The sequence below is a fragment of the Amblyomma maculatum genome, chromosome 6, assembly GCF_055883805.1.
Source record: "Amblyomma maculatum isolate TAMU_Amacu chromosome 6, ASM5588380v1, whole genome shotgun sequence".
NCBI classification, from domain to species: domain Eukaryota; kingdom Metazoa; phylum Arthropoda; class Arachnida; order Ixodida; family Ixodidae; genus Amblyomma; species Amblyomma maculatum.
The window spans coordinates 55,666,211-55,682,962 of record NC_139349.1 but is presented as its reverse complement, the minus strand read 5'-3'; the positions used below and the strand labels follow the sequence as shown (position 1 = coordinate 55,682,962).

At 42.8% G+C, this 16,752-nt stretch overlaps 2 protein-coding genes across 6 annotated transcripts in view; one reads left to right on the top strand and one right to left on the bottom strand.

Annotated features, from left to right (window-relative positions):
• LOC146185788 (FAST kinase domain-containing protein 4) overlaps positions 1–16,752 on the bottom strand; it is a 49,401-nt gene that overhangs the window by 31,849 nt on the left and 800 nt on the right. The window contains exon 1 of one of the 3 annotated variants that reach the window (XM_084606719.1): positions 16,151–16,169. The exons of 1 other annotated variant lie outside the window; for it this stretch is intronic. The gene's annotated coding sequence lies outside the window, so the exon portion shown is untranslated. Of the gene's footprint in view, positions 1–99; positions 236–16,150; positions 16,170–16,752 lie in introns of those variants that run through there. One more of the 3 variants, XM_084606718.1, reaches the window with a different exon arrangement.
• Positions 161–12,859, top strand: LOC146185789 (uncharacterized). Of its 3 annotated transcripts, none has more exons than XM_084606730.1 (5): positions 161–297; positions 430–517; positions 3,623–3,818; positions 5,322–5,461; positions 10,846–12,859. In XM_084606730.1, the coding sequence occupies exons 1-5, from the start codon at positions 161–163 to the stop codon at positions 11,092–11,094; spliced, it is 810 nt and encodes a 269-aa protein (XP_084462856.1). In that variant the 3' UTR covers positions 11,095–12,859. The 3 variants fall into 3 exon arrangements, with proteins under 3 accessions (XP_084462856.1, XP_084462857.1, XP_084462858.1); XM_084606731.1 differs by lacking the exon at positions 10,846–12,859 and adding an exon at positions 6,910–7,188; XM_084606732.1 differs by lacking the exon at positions 5,322–5,461 and having other exon boundaries at positions 10,846–10,985.

Below are 16,752 nucleotides of genomic sequence, written 5' to 3'. Positions count from 1 at the left end.
TGTAACTGCTTCGGTCTGATTTGGTCCTCCCACCGTGGAGCCGTGTTGAAGTCTCTATCCGAGGGTTCTAGTCTATGGTTCTAGTTTACCATGCCATACCTGCTGAACTGTTGGACGATTACCCTGTGTATCAACTGAACTGACGTACTCAGCACATTTTATGGACATGTTTGTCGCAAGGCTGTTAAATGCGCCTGTGCGTCTTCAGAGTTTTATGGTTTGTAGCCAGTGCCCCCATCTACCAGTTCGCGGCAACTTCAAACGGCGCTCGAAAGACGAGCAATTGAAGTTCTTTGCGTAAGTGAAAATAATCGCATGCACAGAAATGCCAGCCACACATTGTGACGTTTAATTTCTTTTAAGGACATGTAGGTGTCACTACGAGTGTAGCTGCAGCTAGGTCTGTGCCTTGATCATTCGCACATGCAGGCAGTGGCATCCTTCGTCACCAAGTGCCTTCTTTTACTGGCTGGGGGACGGAGGGTGGCTGATCCTGGCCCTGATGGAGCTGGGACAGGTAGGTCCCCACCAATTGCGGCGGGGGCTAGCCTGCCACCGAATTTTTATCTGTTGTAAGCCGTCATTGCACCCGCCACCGCTTCAGTGGTGGACGACGGCTGTTGCGGCGCGCGTCTTTCTACCCCTCTTCTTTTTCTTCCTTCTCTATTTTTTCTTCTGTCCACACGGGGCAGCGGAGGTGGCTCAGCTACAGAACCAGTAGCAGGCCCGTGCATTTTCTTTTCCTTCTTAGCCACAACAACCACAACCTTCTTTACTGAAGGAGGTAAACCACAGATGACGGTACCTTAATTTAAAAGAGAGCCTAGCTATAATATGCCCGAATAAATAAGTATGGTAAGGAATAAGTGTCGCGTACCATCATCAGCAAATTTAATTTCATAAGTGAACTGCATTTGTCGACAAAGTTTTTTATGTGAGGATCGCTATATATGCTGCCGTTCACTTCAAAACAGTGATATGAAGTCTGTGGAAAGAGTGCAGATACCAAGTTTTAAATGAATGTCGACAAAACATTTAAATTCAATTTTTCAGGTGAAAAACATTTGCTGCCAAATGGAGCCCAGGATCAATTTTTTAGTTTCCCTTTAACCAGCCAATTTTTTTCCAATTTATGACTGATATATGTTACATGAACGGTATTTATTCCAGTCTTTTTGTTCTCGCAATAAGAGGGGGAGGGGGTGAGGCAGCACTAGTACAGCCGATAAAAAAATGTATCAATGCTAATCCTGCAGCAAAGCGTGCCAGAACTAGCTATAAATGTATAGCAGTTTTATGGAGCAGATGCAGTTGTTATTAATTTGGCTTTTTTGAGGGACAATATGAAAAAATGCACAGATGTATATGTAGGTAGACAGTGTTCTTTATTTTAGCACAGACTGACCCAGGAAAACAGTGCTAATACATTCTTCTAGGACAAAACTTCATGTCTTGTAAAATTGGAATGTTAACAGTAGTGGTTTGATCATCCTTCTTTTATGCCAGAAGTAAAGAGCTCAGTTCCCAATTCAGCCAGGCACACTGCTTTTCCAAATGGTACATGCTTTGCTCTGCTCTAGTGCATTGGTCTGAAGAACTTTCTGGTTATGGTTTACAGAGCTTCTTAAAGGAAATGAAATGAAGCTTCTGCTAAAGTCAGGGCCTAAAAATTTCATTCAGTGTATTGTTTCCATGTGGTATACCATATTTTAAAAGCATGCAGGGATGTAAACCTGCAAATTTAATGTCCCTCCTTTTTTCACCTGCACTAGTATGATTTTCTTTTGCGCTTCACTGTGCTGAACATTAAAGTATTGCACCCACTCTATAAAATGGCACTTGTTCAGATAGCCATGGGAACTCACGATGTAATGAGCATTAATAATGTCATTTATCACACTTTAGTGCTCATCACATAACGAAGTTAGAGTTTATCATTGAGGTAAGCCTCTAGGGGTTATTTGCTAAGAAAGCAGCCATGCATTTAAGGTTTGCAAATATATTGAAAAGTATCACCAATGTAAAAATGGTGAAAGCATTGGATGCCACTGATAAATATGCGATAAATATGTGCATTCTGTTTCCAAAATAATCATTCTCTGTATGCTCCTGTTTTTAATGCTCTTGCATTGTGTCACTCTCCTGGCCCATCTATTCTCTTTGTCCTTTACTGATTTTCCTGGGGGAAAAAAATGAGTTTCATAATGTGTATGTCATAATTAGCAGTATCACGAAAGTTCAACAGGAGGTATTAGCAACAAATGAAATGCAAACAAGACAAGCTAGGCATGAGCAAGAAGTTGAAAAGATATTCGCTGGAAAAAGGTCTAGTTCAAGTTAGTTTCTAGTTTAAAGGTGCAAAGACTGTCTTTCGGAAGTGTTAAGCTCGCTCGCATTTGCTGTCCAGAAGGTAATGTGTTTGTTTTGTTTGTTTTATTGTGTTGTCATTTCAGTTCTGATGTTTGCATTTCATATTCTGCTGTTGTACCTTTGGGTTTGATCCATGGGACAGAAGTACTGAATGTGCGAAGCATTGCACTCACTTCAAGGCAACTCTGAGGACAAATTGAAGTTGGTCTAGATTTGGACTAGCGCTGATTATTTGAAATGACAAAAAGGCTACTTTTATTTTAAACAAGCTTTTGAAACCTAGAAATGTGGCTGCAGCCCAGCTGCTTCACAATTTGATAGCAATATGTGCAGCAGCTGGTACAAATTGTTCATTCCTTTTTGTTTTTTTACAACATATATCTCTAAGGATAAGAATGCAGAGAAGGTTAAAAAAATGAATGACACTTATTTCTGCCATAGACCATTTGAATAGCTACACTATGGTGACATCGGGTTAAATATTTTATTTTTGTTGCATAGAACAGGAAATTGATGACTACATATCTCATCATTGGACAACTTCTGTATCGCTACTCCTAATGCACTCATCATGCAAGGTGAACAAAAAATAAATGTGAAAGATAAATTAAATGAAACGAACCCAAGTCACTTAATGTGATCATCAGCATTATAAGGTTGGGAAAAAATATACTATCATCAGCAGAAACAACGCTCTCAGGCTTTACTAAAACGCACACTCAATACATATTGTCCTCAGTGTGCCTTCAATGTGTACAGTTGTATTGGAACACAGAAGTTCATCACAATGGCAGTCCCTAAGCTGTCAGAATCAACGGCATGATCAAGTTCGTCTCTTTTGTAAGAAAGAAATAAGAGATAAAATAAGATGTTCCAGACCTGTTTACCAAGTCTCTGTTACTGTTATGAGATCAGTTTGGTGTCAAAGCAGCTGATATGCATAATTAGCACCATTTATTTTGTGGTGGGCAGTTTTATATTAGCTGTTTGAACTGTCTACTGCTAGCCAAAGCTTCATTTCTTGGTGCTGGACAGTGTGGTAAAAAAAAAATGGGAAGGGGGGAAATGAATCATGATGCCAAGTGGCTGTCATTCAGTGTTTTCATGTAGCATTCCACTGATAGCTCGTGGTGCAGTAAGCAGAGTTAATATGGCCAAGCCTAATGAAAGTTGCCATTTCAATTTTCAGTTAGTTGTTCAGCAAAGACAGTCTTGTGTCAGCTTTGTTTTCATCTCTACCCGTTCTGCCAAGGTTCACTTAACAATGCCAGGAGTGGACAGTGAAGAAGAAGCTGTGCTTCGGAAATACACCAGCGAACTGCACATGGCTGGAGAGTCGTGGATAGGGTACATAAATGGAAACAACCTCGAAAATATGTTGCGCGACCTTACGACCATTGGCATCTCTTTCAAGACTGTGTCCTCGAGGCGCTATGACCCAAAGACAAGTAAGTGTTTGCTTCTTCAATTCTAGCACACACACACAAAGGGCTTCACAGAACATGTTCAAATCACTAGTCCCTCCACCTTTGCCCCAGTCACTTAATTTAGGCGCGATTGAGAACTCTCAAATTTATTAAGTGACACAAATCTAAGCACTTTTCTAAGTTAGTTAGTTTTCTGCTTTATGGGCAGGCCTGCTCACATGGAACAAGACTGATGCTATCTTCCTCATACAACATGCTCAATAGATGATAAGTGGCTGATGAAGCTTGTCCAGCATTACCATTGACACTATAAATTTCTTGTACTACTACTATTAGCTGGACTGCTTGTTGAAAACACAGCCACATACTATTGCAGCACGAGCTTATGAGTATGGTTGTACGGGGGAGAAAAATATTTTACCGCAATAACACAAACTAAACACATGAAATGCCTTGCAAGTACTGTGATGGGACGTACATGCTTCCTTTACTGGTGTTGCTATCAGCTTATTCATTCACAAGCCAATGCTATTAAATTTATTTCTAACTGTACATGCTGTTCCCATAGAGAGCTGAAACTTTCAAGCGTGCTATTTTTACAAAGCCAATATTTTGCAGATTTGGTCTAGGTTCTTGTTTCAGAAAACTAAGTCACCTAAACTACTTCAAAGGTTGGAACAGCAGGGGATGAGAGGCAGTTTTACTTCATGGTTGGCTATATTAGTGACAGTTGGTAAGGGAGCAAAAGAAAATTAAAAAAAAAAAATAGAGTAAATGGAGTTGGAACTGATCTTGCTGTAGGTGAGCATAATTAAAGCTGTATGTTAAGGGAAATTTCGCTTGTGTTGTACTTCTTCTGTCTTTGCCTTTTTTGCACTGCTTAAATATGGAAACTCCTAGCAGTGGACTCAATCTCTGGGATCATAAAAAATAGTGCAAAGCAGATGCTTGCGTGTCGTGTAAACCCTGTGGCATTGCCTTGCCAAACTAGTATTAATTACCTTGGCCGATGGCATTATCCTTTTCAAACACAGTTGCGGTGGTAACCTTGCAATTAATTGAGCATTTATTTTCATGTATCTAATAGGTTGGTGCTAAGTGTCATCACTAACACTTGCCAACCATTAACCATCACATGCTCATTGTGGTCTCTAGCTTTACAACTCGAATTTGTATGCATGTTATAAACTACCTGTTGATGAGACTTATCAGGCTGATATGGCACTGCATTAGCTCACCATCTCATGGTGCATAAAAAAATTTAGTGTGGTGGTACTATAGTTCCCATTCACTTATTTTTTTATGTCTGTCTGCCTGAAGCCATTGCCAACTTGGGCAGCACTTTTGAGATGGAAATCGAACCCACCGGGGCAGCCCCCATTCACCGATTTCACCCATGTCCGTCCATTTGTCCATCCATCAGTTACCAGTTTGAATTTTATCTGAAAACATACTTTATCATGCTTTGCCCACATAACGTCATCAGAGGATAGATGTTTGATGACGCTGCTTTCATTTTTGCAGATCGCATAGTCTTTTCTTTCTTGTATGGAAATGTACCTCTGTATACGGATGCGCCATTTCGAGTACTCTCAAAAGCACACAAATCATGTGTTTATGGTAAAGACCATCACAAGACAGCAGAGAAAAATGCCACCCTTTTGGTGAGTATGAACCCTGCAGTATATACACTGAACCTGCGTACGCTTGCTGTCAGTTGATTTTTACCAGTATTAGCAGAAAACTTTGGGTCAGTTGCAAATTTCACACTACTTCTGAATAGATTGTCTGCTTTTTACGGAGCAAGGCTTCTTCAGTGGCAAATGTGGAGCAGTCACTAAGACAAGGTCACTCATGGAGAAGTCTGGACTGCTCCACCAAAATCAGCAAATTCAATCACAAGTCCACATGACATAGAAGTCCACGTGCCATAGATAGACTTTCCTACAGCAACCGTGCTTACCACATAGGCGGGAGACCTCAAGGAAAGCCGGGCACTTTCGCTGCCATTGATGAGCTAGTGTTCCTAGCATGCACCAGCCAGAATGTGAGTGTTTCAAAAGCAAAACCAGGCTCGGGCTCTTCGTTGCAAAACAGGCGGACCGATCTGTATCAATGATCGGAATTTGCCAGTAATTCTCCTTTGTTGCACATAGCCTAAAACATATATATATGCGCAGCGTAATTCTAGGTGCTCAAACTATTACACAGTGCACCATTTAAATTCTAGCAGTGTTCCCTCCCTGGATGCAACCAAATTAAATTTCTTATCCAAAGTTGTGTCCTGCAAACTTATGGTGGTCGTACAAACACCTTTGCTTCATGTCTGGCATTGGCATTTGAAAAGGAATGATTTTTATGCTGTAGTGCAAAGGTTCTCAAACTGGGTTCCGCAGAATCCAGGGTTTCCACAAGTTGCTTTTGTGGGTTGCGCGAGCTCTCACTGGAATTTCTGTGATTTGCATAATTTCCGCTCCGCATTTGAGGTCCCGATGATGGAAATTAACCAAATCTCAGTCATTGGAAAAAGTAATGACAAACTGGTGTGCAAGGTCAAGGAGGCATTGGCTGCAAAACGTAATGGACACATGTGTGTTAGCATACCATCAGTCAATTTGACAACTGGAGCCTGGTCACAAGTGTCACAAAGAAGATGTTTTGTTCTGTCACCTTGAGGCAAAACGCAAGGAAAAAGTAGTTGTTCACCCATATTTGTATTCTCCCTCCCTTAAATACAGGCAGTGTTAGTGTCAGTGTTTTCCTTTATCCTTAATTTACGTGTCTATTTATGTGCTGATGTCTTCATAACTATGTACTCACCGGTTCAGATACAAACAGTTTTGAATGCTTTCCAGTTGGAAATTTCAGATGCAAGTTTGCTTTGTTCAGGACCCAGTATTAACAAAATGAAGCAGCAGATTGATTTCTTATAACGCTGGCTTTTACTAAAACCGCATTGAACGGTTGTTGACAAGATAGCTGTCTTCAAATGTAATGAGTGTTAGCTGGTTTTGCTTTACAGTATATTAGTGAAAAATAGTTTCAGGCTTGTCAACTCATCATTCACAGTGTTAAACTGAATCAGTGTATGCTTTGCTTTCTTTTTTTGTAGCTTGAAGGCAAGCTCTCTCAGCTCCCTCTTAGAGGAAGAAGAGGAACAAAAAAAGATAGGATGTGATGCGGGAAGCGCTTAGATTATGCCTTGGGCTCCCCAAATTGTGGCTAATAATGTATTATACCTTGAAGCCCGAATACCACCGTTGTTAACTAGATTACAATTCTTGACTGTCCAGACGTATCTAAAAATATATGAATCACAATTCCACCGCTCCATATCAATTTTTTGTTGCGAGCCAGACTCCTTTTTTGGAGTCGGATGGCCTCGGTTTCATACCCCGCAGGTAATTCTCGTGCAAAATCTGTTACAACCTTTGCACGTAGTCCTTTCTAACATCCTTACAACAAAAGTAAGTGCATCGTCGGTTCAAATTGTCTATGATGACATTTTCCCAAATAATGCAAATCACTTATCACCTCACATTTTAAATGGATTATTAGAAGACTATTTAAAAAGTCTTCCCGTTAGCATAACGATAGCAACGAATGCTTCTCAATTTAATGAAAAAGCTGGCGTTGGAATATACTGTCCGCTTTTAGACTGGGCTTTTTCAGTCCGTCTTCCGGATTTTACTCCAATTTTCCAGGCGGAGTTGCTGGCGGTGGTGCTTGCTCTGCGCAAACTAGACCCAACACACTCAACAGTGGATGTAATTACAGACTCTTATTCCTTGTGCTTGTCGCTTTCTTCGAATATGGATTCGCCAATTTTAAACATCTTTCTTTCATTGCTCCCCTCACATTTGAGCCTCATACATTAGTGTGGGTACCAGGACACAGCAATGTGACAGCCAATGAGGTTGCTGACAGACTAGCTAAAGATTCTCTGAACGGCCCTGTATTGCCCATCCTCCCGGCAACAGCGTACATAACAGCAGCACGATTTCGGCGGCGTGCCTTATTAAGCACGCAGTCTGGATCTATTTTATCATCGGATGACTACCTGTATCTCAAGTATTCCTGGAATAAGAAATCATGTCACTCAAGGCTGAATGAGGTCTCTCTAACCAGGCTACGCTGTCGTATTCCGCCCCTAAATTTCTATATGCACAGGTCTGGTTTGGCGCTTTCTCCTGTCTGCGCATTCTGCGGGGAACCGGAAACAATAGATCATTTCTTGATATTTTGCTGCCGTTTTACCATGATGAGAAAACGGTATTTAGAGAAGCCGTTACAACAGCTGGGTCTTAATGTGAGCAGCCAAATTTTATTATCGTTCGGTGCCACCATGCTTGGGTACAGCCACAGGCATGTTTTTAACGCCATTCAAAACTTCTTAATAGAAACAAAACGTCTACCTTGCTAATATGCTTTGAAGTTTTAATCTGTACATATAAATCTTACTATTCTCCTACTGCGTGCGTTAGTATTTAATCTTTTATATTTTGGTTTATCATATTTACATTTCCTCTATTCCCTAGCATTTTTTTTTTATTATTTTTGCGATGTAGTTATACATCTCAAAATCTAATATCTCTGCACCCCAATTCTTGGCCGATCCCCCTATGTGGGTATGTGCCATCACATTAGAGGAGAACAGCAACAAAGTCATTGAAGTGTTTCCAGGTTTCAAGGTAAGCTGTAAAAGGTTAGCACTTTCATTACTGAAGGCTCGGCAGTTACACTAGTAATCATGACTGTTTTTTGGTGAATTTCAATGTTGCAGGTATCGTATGTAGCAGTTTTTAGTGGTAAATGAGCTTACCACAAAATGAGAGTAAGCAGGTGTTAGAAGTGACGGACTAGATGTCTGAAGGATTACACGAAGATTAAAGATTTGAACTGGTTTTATGCACAAATCTATACGTTTACGTAGTTCCAGTTTATGCCTTCTGGTCCGCGGCTGCGTACGCATTCGCCAGCTCACCTCGATGATATCTGATATGCATGCTTTCCCCTTGAGGCCCAGGAGCAACGTCTGCCATGTAGAACACGTGATCAACGTGATCTCCAAGGTCTGTCCGTCTATCCCCAGTCAGTGCTTGTCGTCCATAGCGGGCATGCCCAAGGAATACAAACTTGCACTCACACGTCCCTCACTGATGTTGATCTGTCTTCAGATCACAAAATCCTTGAGGCGTGCTGGGGTGCGGCATGTCTGTGTAGAATGTGGTCATACTGTTTGGGGCTGCACATCTCGTGTCTCTTCACCCGCGTCGGAAGCTGTCCCATCACTGTCGAGAGACTCCTGTTTGCAGTTGGGATGGAGATGTTCAGTCAGCTCTGATCTTTCTCTGTCGTCGTTGACGTTATTGGGCGCAAACTGACATTCAATAAAGGTCTCCAAGTTCAGGGAAGCTGGCTTCTCTTGAGGCATGTCTCCTCTGTTGCTTCGTGTTGACAACTCTTTCTACTGCTTTGTGCAACATCCGATGCCTACGTTTGATCTTCAAAATGTGCTCACCCAAAATTTCAGAAATTTCTTAAGGGCCGTCAAACCGGGGGTCGAGAGTTGATGATCGCGGGCCGAGCGTGCAGTAGACGATGTCTCCGATCTGGAAGTTAGATGACTTGCGACTTCCGTCATAACATTCCTTAGCTGCTTTCTCACTCTCCTCAAGGTTCTCTTTCACTTGGCCTCTGATCTTGGCTAATTTGTGGTGTCTCGTGGCTTCATCCAGATCTTCTTCAACATCTGAAAGGTGAAGTTGTCCAGAAAACCGGGAAGTGTAGCCTTAAGTGAGTTCGAATAGTGTGCATTGCGTCAACTTGTGCTTCAAGGCGTTTACGGCAAGTACAGCTTCTGGAAGCTCTGTATCAGTAGATGCGTGTCTCTAGAATCTTTCGAACTATGTTCTTCAACACTCCGACCACTCGCTCCACCAAACTGTTGGCTTGAGGCCAGTATGGCGGCGTTGTGATGTGAGCGATTTCGACACCGTGATGCATGGCAGCTGTCTTTTCGTTGATACACTCTCTTGCTTAATCTGTCACAATCATTTTTGAGATTCCGAATCATATGGTACCCATCTATTTAGCAAGTAGTCTATATAGTAGACTACGGCTGTTGAAGGCACGGCAAATGCATCTATGTAGTTTGTGGCATGGTCGACGCACACGAGTACATGCTGATAACCTTCAATTTCTTCCAACCGACCAAAGTAATTGAGTGATATGACTGTGTTTGGATTGGCTGGGATGCCTCTAGGTTGCAAACATCCCTCTGTGGTGGTGGTCTTTCAGTTCACCCTCTTGCAAGTGTCACAAGACCTGACATAGTTCCTCACTTCCCTGTTGCATCCTTGGCCACCAATATCTTTTCTGAATTTGGCTCAGAGTGCACTTTGCATCCATGTATCCGGCGAAACTGTGACACATTTGAAGTATGAAGTCCCTTAATTAAGACTGTAGGTACTACAACCTTGGATCCCTTTCCATCAGCACTATCCTTCACCAGAATTTCACTGCTCACTGCAAATTCTGAGTTTTCCTTTTCAGCCTGTTTGCGTAGTTGTTGACAGACCTGGTTCGATTTGCTCATGTAGGCTGCTGCTACCCGTCACTACTGCCATGCAGATGCCTGTGCCACCTGCCATCCGGGGAAGTTGGAGAGACTCCGACTCACCGATCGGATCGGCCCGATGGCCTGATTGGCAGCAAATCTACATGGGCGTCTAATTTCGAATTCCGTGGCACCCAGGCCTCCGCGATTTTTATTGAAAGTTTCTCTTGCGCTACCTACTGCTCTTCGCTCTCTCTCTCACCAGGCTCCATCATTGGGTGCATGCTATCCACTGCCTCACCTAAACCTCCCTTGCACACCACATATAGCCCCTTCAGGCGCTGCGTCCACATATGTGAACGCGACCCAAATTTCACTATATCTTTATACGGAGTGTGAATTTCTGCCTTTGAATTTTATTTCGTATTTCTGTGCATACCATTTCTGCCTTTGAATTTTATTTCGTATTTCTGTGCATTCCATTAACAGATTGAACCACCCGATGGTGCTTCACGGTCAAGAATCAAGAACATGAAGTCAACTCAAAAAGGCGTGCTCTCAAAGGCCCTCTCCTCAGGACTAGCAGTTCACGCACAGATAGTTACTTTTTTCATGATGACTAGAAAGTCATTCCACACAGAACATTATTTTCTGCTATTATTGTCCAACTTTGGATCAACAGCAGACGCAACGAATTCAGACAGTGTGCAACCAGAACCAAGTACTGTAACTGACTAAATTGAATTTTCAGTATCCTGGAGGGGAATTGACCACACTTTCTCAAGTGAGACTGCGACTGGGACCGACCAAATTGACTCGAGTGAAACTGCGACTGGAACTGACCAAGCTCAATCTGTTGAGCTGCCGGAAATACAAGTAAAGCGCCTGTCAAGGCTGCAGCTGTGTGTGCAGAAAAGTATGGATAAAGCGAGAACAATGGCTGCATACTGTGCAAGTGAAGGAAAGCTACGGCTGGCTAATTCATGCCTCATCAAAGTACAAAAGCTCTTGCTGGAGGGAATGCCTGATGGCACCAATGTACAAGCCTTTTCTACAAAGACTCGTTCAAGAAAGAGGAAACCAACGCAGGCTTCTGCTTCGTCAGGGGCATCAGCAGGGAAAATGACACGAAGTGCCAATGTGCAAAACACGAAGTCTTGCAACGTGCAAAGTCTGTGAGAAAGACTTGCCAGGTGGGCCAGTGGCAGGGCATTAAATATTAAAGAGTATGTTGTCTCATTTATCTAGCAAATATTTAAATAGTGTATAATCATTTTCATCTCATACCAGCAATTTCTTTCTGCACTGGGTCACACTGTATATGAGTAGATATACTCATATCTTTTTACTCCTTCTTATCCATGAAAATTTTGATATGTTATTTCTCCATACGGTATGATACTAGTACTGCTTTTCCTGTTTGTTGTATTTTAGTTGGTGATCGTCCAAAAAGATGGATAATGGTGCATAACAGTTGTCTTGTTTTACTTGACTACACTTTAATCTTTTTCAGACTGCTTATTTTGAGAGTTGTAGTATTAATTTTCAATGCAGGGCACATTCAGTATCATTTGTCATTGAGTGTTCCAATCATCAACTTGTTAAAGCACTTCTGTCACTGTATTCATCGCCTTTCTCTTCCTTCACACCTATTCGAAGTTGCTGTTGTCTGCCCAAGTTATATTGATCTACTGCTTTCACCTCTACTTGAAACCATGCAGTTCACTACTTTGTGATCCATTGCTGTCATTGTGTTGTAATAACCTGATTTTGGTTGATTCAGTCTTTGCATCTAGCTGAGCAATTTTAAAAGTTAAAATTTGCTTAAATTGCTTTAAAAGTGTTCGATATGTGGTAGCAATTAACATTTTCTTTTTCATTCATTTATGATTTTTGTGAAAAATTCTTGCAAGTAGCTTGTGGGCATGCTTATGGTCAGAAAGAGAGATTTAATGTTGGTTTATAGAATAAGGCGTAAGCATAACACAACCCCTAGAGCATCAAGAATAAAGACTAAGGCTGCACTTCTGTACTGTTGCATCAAAGAACCCCAAGTGGTCGAAATTTCTGGAGTCCTCCACTACGGCGTCTTTCATAGCCTGAGTCGCTTTGGGACGTTAAACCCCACAAACCAAACCAAAAGAGCTTTGTTCAGTTGTGTCGAAACATTGTCAGCTGTAAGCATTGCATCATTCAATTTGCTTTTCATAGCTTCCTTTGCAAATGTTCTGTATGAGGAAGGCACATAACACATTGCCAATCCTTAAAGTCTTTCTAACCGGCAAGAGATCCTTTTCCCTAAGGTTGTGCGGCATGCATCATGAGCTTTCCACCTTCACAACTGCTTAAGAGCTCAAAATCAAGACAGCACAGGCAAGAGCACACAATATAAGTGCTGTCCCATTCCTTCTTGGTATTGCGCTATCTAGTTGGGAACAGCCATACTTGCCCACAATAAATTCTTCAACTTCATCAGGTGCACATCCTCTTTTTTGTACTAAATACAAGCTCACTAGAAGTAGCTCAATGAAAACACAATTTCAACTCACTCTTTAAAGTTGTGCATCCATCATATCAGTGCAAGATAGCATTTTTTTTTTTTTAATGTCAAAGAATTACAACCCGCATTCTTGGATTTTGCCAAGGTGGCTGCAGCGCCTCCTCCCCGCTTAAAAAAAAACTTGCTAACAAAGTTCAAACTCATACCAAGGTAAGGAGATGAGCTTCACTGGCCACTGCGCTAGATTACTGCGCCATCTCAGTAACTGTTTTCTTCACATGCTAAGCTACCAGTCTTTCACCTTGCACTTAGGATGTCATCGTCTTCATCGCCTTCATCCTTCGATCCTTGACTACCAAGCCTGGTACTCGGGTTCAAACTGAGCCACAACAACTACGATTTGAAGGAGGTGAAATGCTAGGCACCTGTATACAATGTATGATGCCATTGCACGTTAAATGTTGTTTAAATTATCTGGAGTGCTTTACTACGGCATTTTATAACCTTAGTTGCTTTGGGATGTTAAACCTCACGAATCAAATCAAATCCCCTTTCTATGCATCCATACTCACACTTGCCCTGTCATTTTGGACATGGTGCCATTCGCATCTAGCACAACCAGCTTGAATCTCCCAAATCAGCTGCAGCTGAAACAACTTGGTGGTTGGATTTTATAGCAACCTCTGCACACCAATCAGGGACTCAACATTTCTTCTGATTGAGCAGCTTCCAACTGCTTGCACTCAGATCTCTGGCAAATTCTTCAATTCTTGGAGTTGGCTTTATAGCTGGTCGTAGAGAAAGTCATTTCACTGACCTGAACCAATCATATGAACAGAATTCATTAATTGAGTGGCCTCTGTTAACATAATTAACAGAGTACACTAATTAATGCTTTTAATCCAGTTGATCGCACATGCGTACATACCTGCCTATAAGCCTATCCACTTAAATTTAGGTTTTGTATGCAATGACAAATACATCTATGAAGAAGGGAAAACAAAAAAAACATTTTTTTAAATGTTGGCTGTGGTTTAGTTCTGGTTAACCCTAGTTGAATTGCGAATGCAACGGCTGCATGGCTACGCTTGTGGTTAAGCTTAGATCCATTTTATAGACAAGACAAATTCTTCAGGTAATGACTAGACTTTTATTTTGACCCTGCGATGATCAATGAAGTAGTAGAACTTGGTTTCCACTCTGCTGACGACGTGATGTGTATCTGCTAAGGCTCTGTCTATAACCAAGTCTAAACTGCTTCCCCAGTGTGTGGTGGTTTGATGTTGGTGCTGCCTCAGGTTGGTGCTGCCTCAACTCGAGTAGAAAAAGTCCCCCGTCACAACAACCAACTCCTTTCCAGTTCGGCTAAGCATTCCGGTAGCTAGAACATCCAGCGCAGTTTCAATGCTGGCCTGGGGAGATATAGTAAACACAAGCTGCCGCTACTGGTCGTCGGGAAGATGGGGAAGCCTTAGGAGCCGCAAACTACCGGACGCGGCAAACCAGCATCTCTGATTACTTTCAGTAGTAATTCAAAATATGCCGAATAAAGGTAACACGTTCCTGCAACGAATTTTTTTGCCTAAGTCTTATTTCTTGGTGTGTTCGGTTAATTCGAAAACCCGCTTAATTCGAAGATTTCTCGCGGTCCCGATGACTTCGAATTAACGAGGTTGTACTATACACCCCGGTTACTGTGGTGGGCTGGACGGCCCAGTCCACATATAAAGCCCCGCTTTAACCAAACCGTACGAATGCGCTTTAGTGGCCTATAGGATATACCAGGGTCCTGGCAGGCTGATTCTGACATAACCGTCCCATGTGAAACGAGAGACTGAAGTTGGCATTGTGGCTACGGCATACGAGCATGCGCGACGGGCCGAGCTGGCTGGTGTAGTGTTGCTTTTTTTTTCATTGTTTTACCGATAAAGTTAATTTTTGAGATTATAGCAATGAATAAATAACACTCTTTATTTATTATTTTGTCAGACAGCAGATGTCAGACAGGTTTCAGGTTTGTCAGACAGCTTTATTTGGTCAGACATAGCCCTGGTCTGGACTACCGGGTCTGAGCTGGCCAACACGGCCTCACACTGCTCGAAAGAAGGATTCACCATAATATCCGCCGGCGGCGGCACTATGCTGCACTCCACGAAAGGTGCTGGTATCCTTTCATGATATCACAAATCACTATAACTCGAGCGGAAGCTTCATCCGCACCCAGACAATCAATTGGTCAAGGCACAGGAATATGCGTCTGGCGAAGATTGCAGACCCGCTCTTTCATCAAAGCATAGATATTATTGACCGCCGCCAGCTGCGTTTCGATGGAGGTGAAACGAAGAGGAGTCCATGTGCTGTGCAATGTCAGTGCAAGCAGGTGGTTGAAATTGCTCCGTAGCCCTCCACTACGGCTCCTCTTTCTCTTTCCGCTTTCACTCCCACCTTTCTCCCTCCCTCTACGGCTCGGTTCAGGCGTCCACAGAACAAGTGTGACAGATATTGCGCCTTTCCTGTGAACTAATTATTATTTATTTTTTGAACAAAACATACCCGAAAGCGAAGGCCGGAGTAAGGTATATGGTGCCAGGAGTTGGCAACACATGACCATGTTCTAAGGAAGTGCAACGAACACCGATAAGATGAAATGGTTGGTTGGTTTGTGGGGTTTAACATCCCAAGGCAACTCAGGTGGAGGAATCCGGAAATTTCGACCACCTGAGGTTCTTTAACGTGCACTGACATCGCACAGCACACGGGCGCCTTGCTTTTCGCCTCCATCGAAAAGCTGCCGCCGAGGCCGCGGGATTCGATCCCGCGTCCTTGGGAACAGTCGTCGAGCGCCGTGACCACTGCGCCACCCCGGCGGGGCCGATGAGATGAAATGATAGGAGAGAAAGGGTAGGGTTTCGCCATTCTCCTCTTAATTGGCGATTTTTTTTTTCTCCTGTCTTGGGATTAGAGTTCTTTTACGGTTGGCACATCTGCTGTAGGGTTGATTCAGAAAGTGCACTGAACGCAATATCACGCGCCGACGAAAAATTGCCGCAGCACCTCAGTGGCTTCCCAGTAAAACTCTTTTAAAGGGCCACTGTCCAGGGAAGGCCTTTTTAAGCAAAGGAGCCCAGTGTTTCGATCAGGTACCGGAGATAGTCTGTGCAAAATGCTACAGTGACACGCGCGCCGCAAAGCATCGAAAATACAATCCAAAGCTCACTCATGCTCTCCTTTGGGAAGCCAGCTTCCCCGTTTCCTGCGCTGGCCCGACGGGCCACAGTAATATGACGTACGTACCGCGAACGACGTTTATTGGTCCGTCTCGCTGACTGACGGGATAAAGATGGGTGTCTACCGCTTGCTGCGCGATTTTCCCTCGCCACGGCCAGACTGAATCCAGCGGCGCGCGCTCCCTCGGCCGGGTTTTTTTTTTTTTTTTCTTTTTCTTTCTCTTTTTTTTTTTTTTTTTTTTTTTTTTTTTTTTTTTTTTTTTTTGCGCTCGGAAGGGGAATTTGCCTTGCGGAGGCTAGACGACCTCGGGCAGGAGAGTGAAAAACCTTTGCGAGGGAACGGAATGAGAGAAGCATGACAGAATCGGGTGATTGCGGTGGCTGTAACTGCGTTATTAGTTACTATTTTCAAAAATATTTTGCAGCCTTGCGTTCTAGGGGCGAAGTCTCACAGTCACCGGGGAAGAAAATATTTTCGACCGGAGGGTGGACAGTGGGTCTTTAAAACTTAGCAGCTCACGGTACACCTCCACACCGCTAATCGCACGCAGTCTTTGTCTCAGTTCTACACTGGGAGAGGCCATTGACATACTCCGAGCACATGATGGAACTTAGTTGTCAAAATTTTTATCAAGGTAAATCTGCTGAACCTCTGTTTTCAGAGCCGTT

Excerpts from the sequence above, each read along its gene's own strand:
- LOC146185789 (XM_084606730.1), top strand. The coding sequence starts at position 161 with ATGGACATGTTTGTCGCAAGGCTGTTAAATGCGCCTGTGCGTCTTCAG. Across the intron at positions 3,819-5,321 it reads GCGCTATGACCCAAAGACAA|ATCGCATAGTCTTTTCTTTC; the intron begins GTAAGTGTTTGC and ends TCATTTTTGCAG. Across the intron at positions 5,462-10,845 it reads AGAAAAATGCCACCCTTTTG|ATTGAACCACCCGATGGTGC; the intron begins GTGAGTATGAAC and ends TTCCATTAACAG.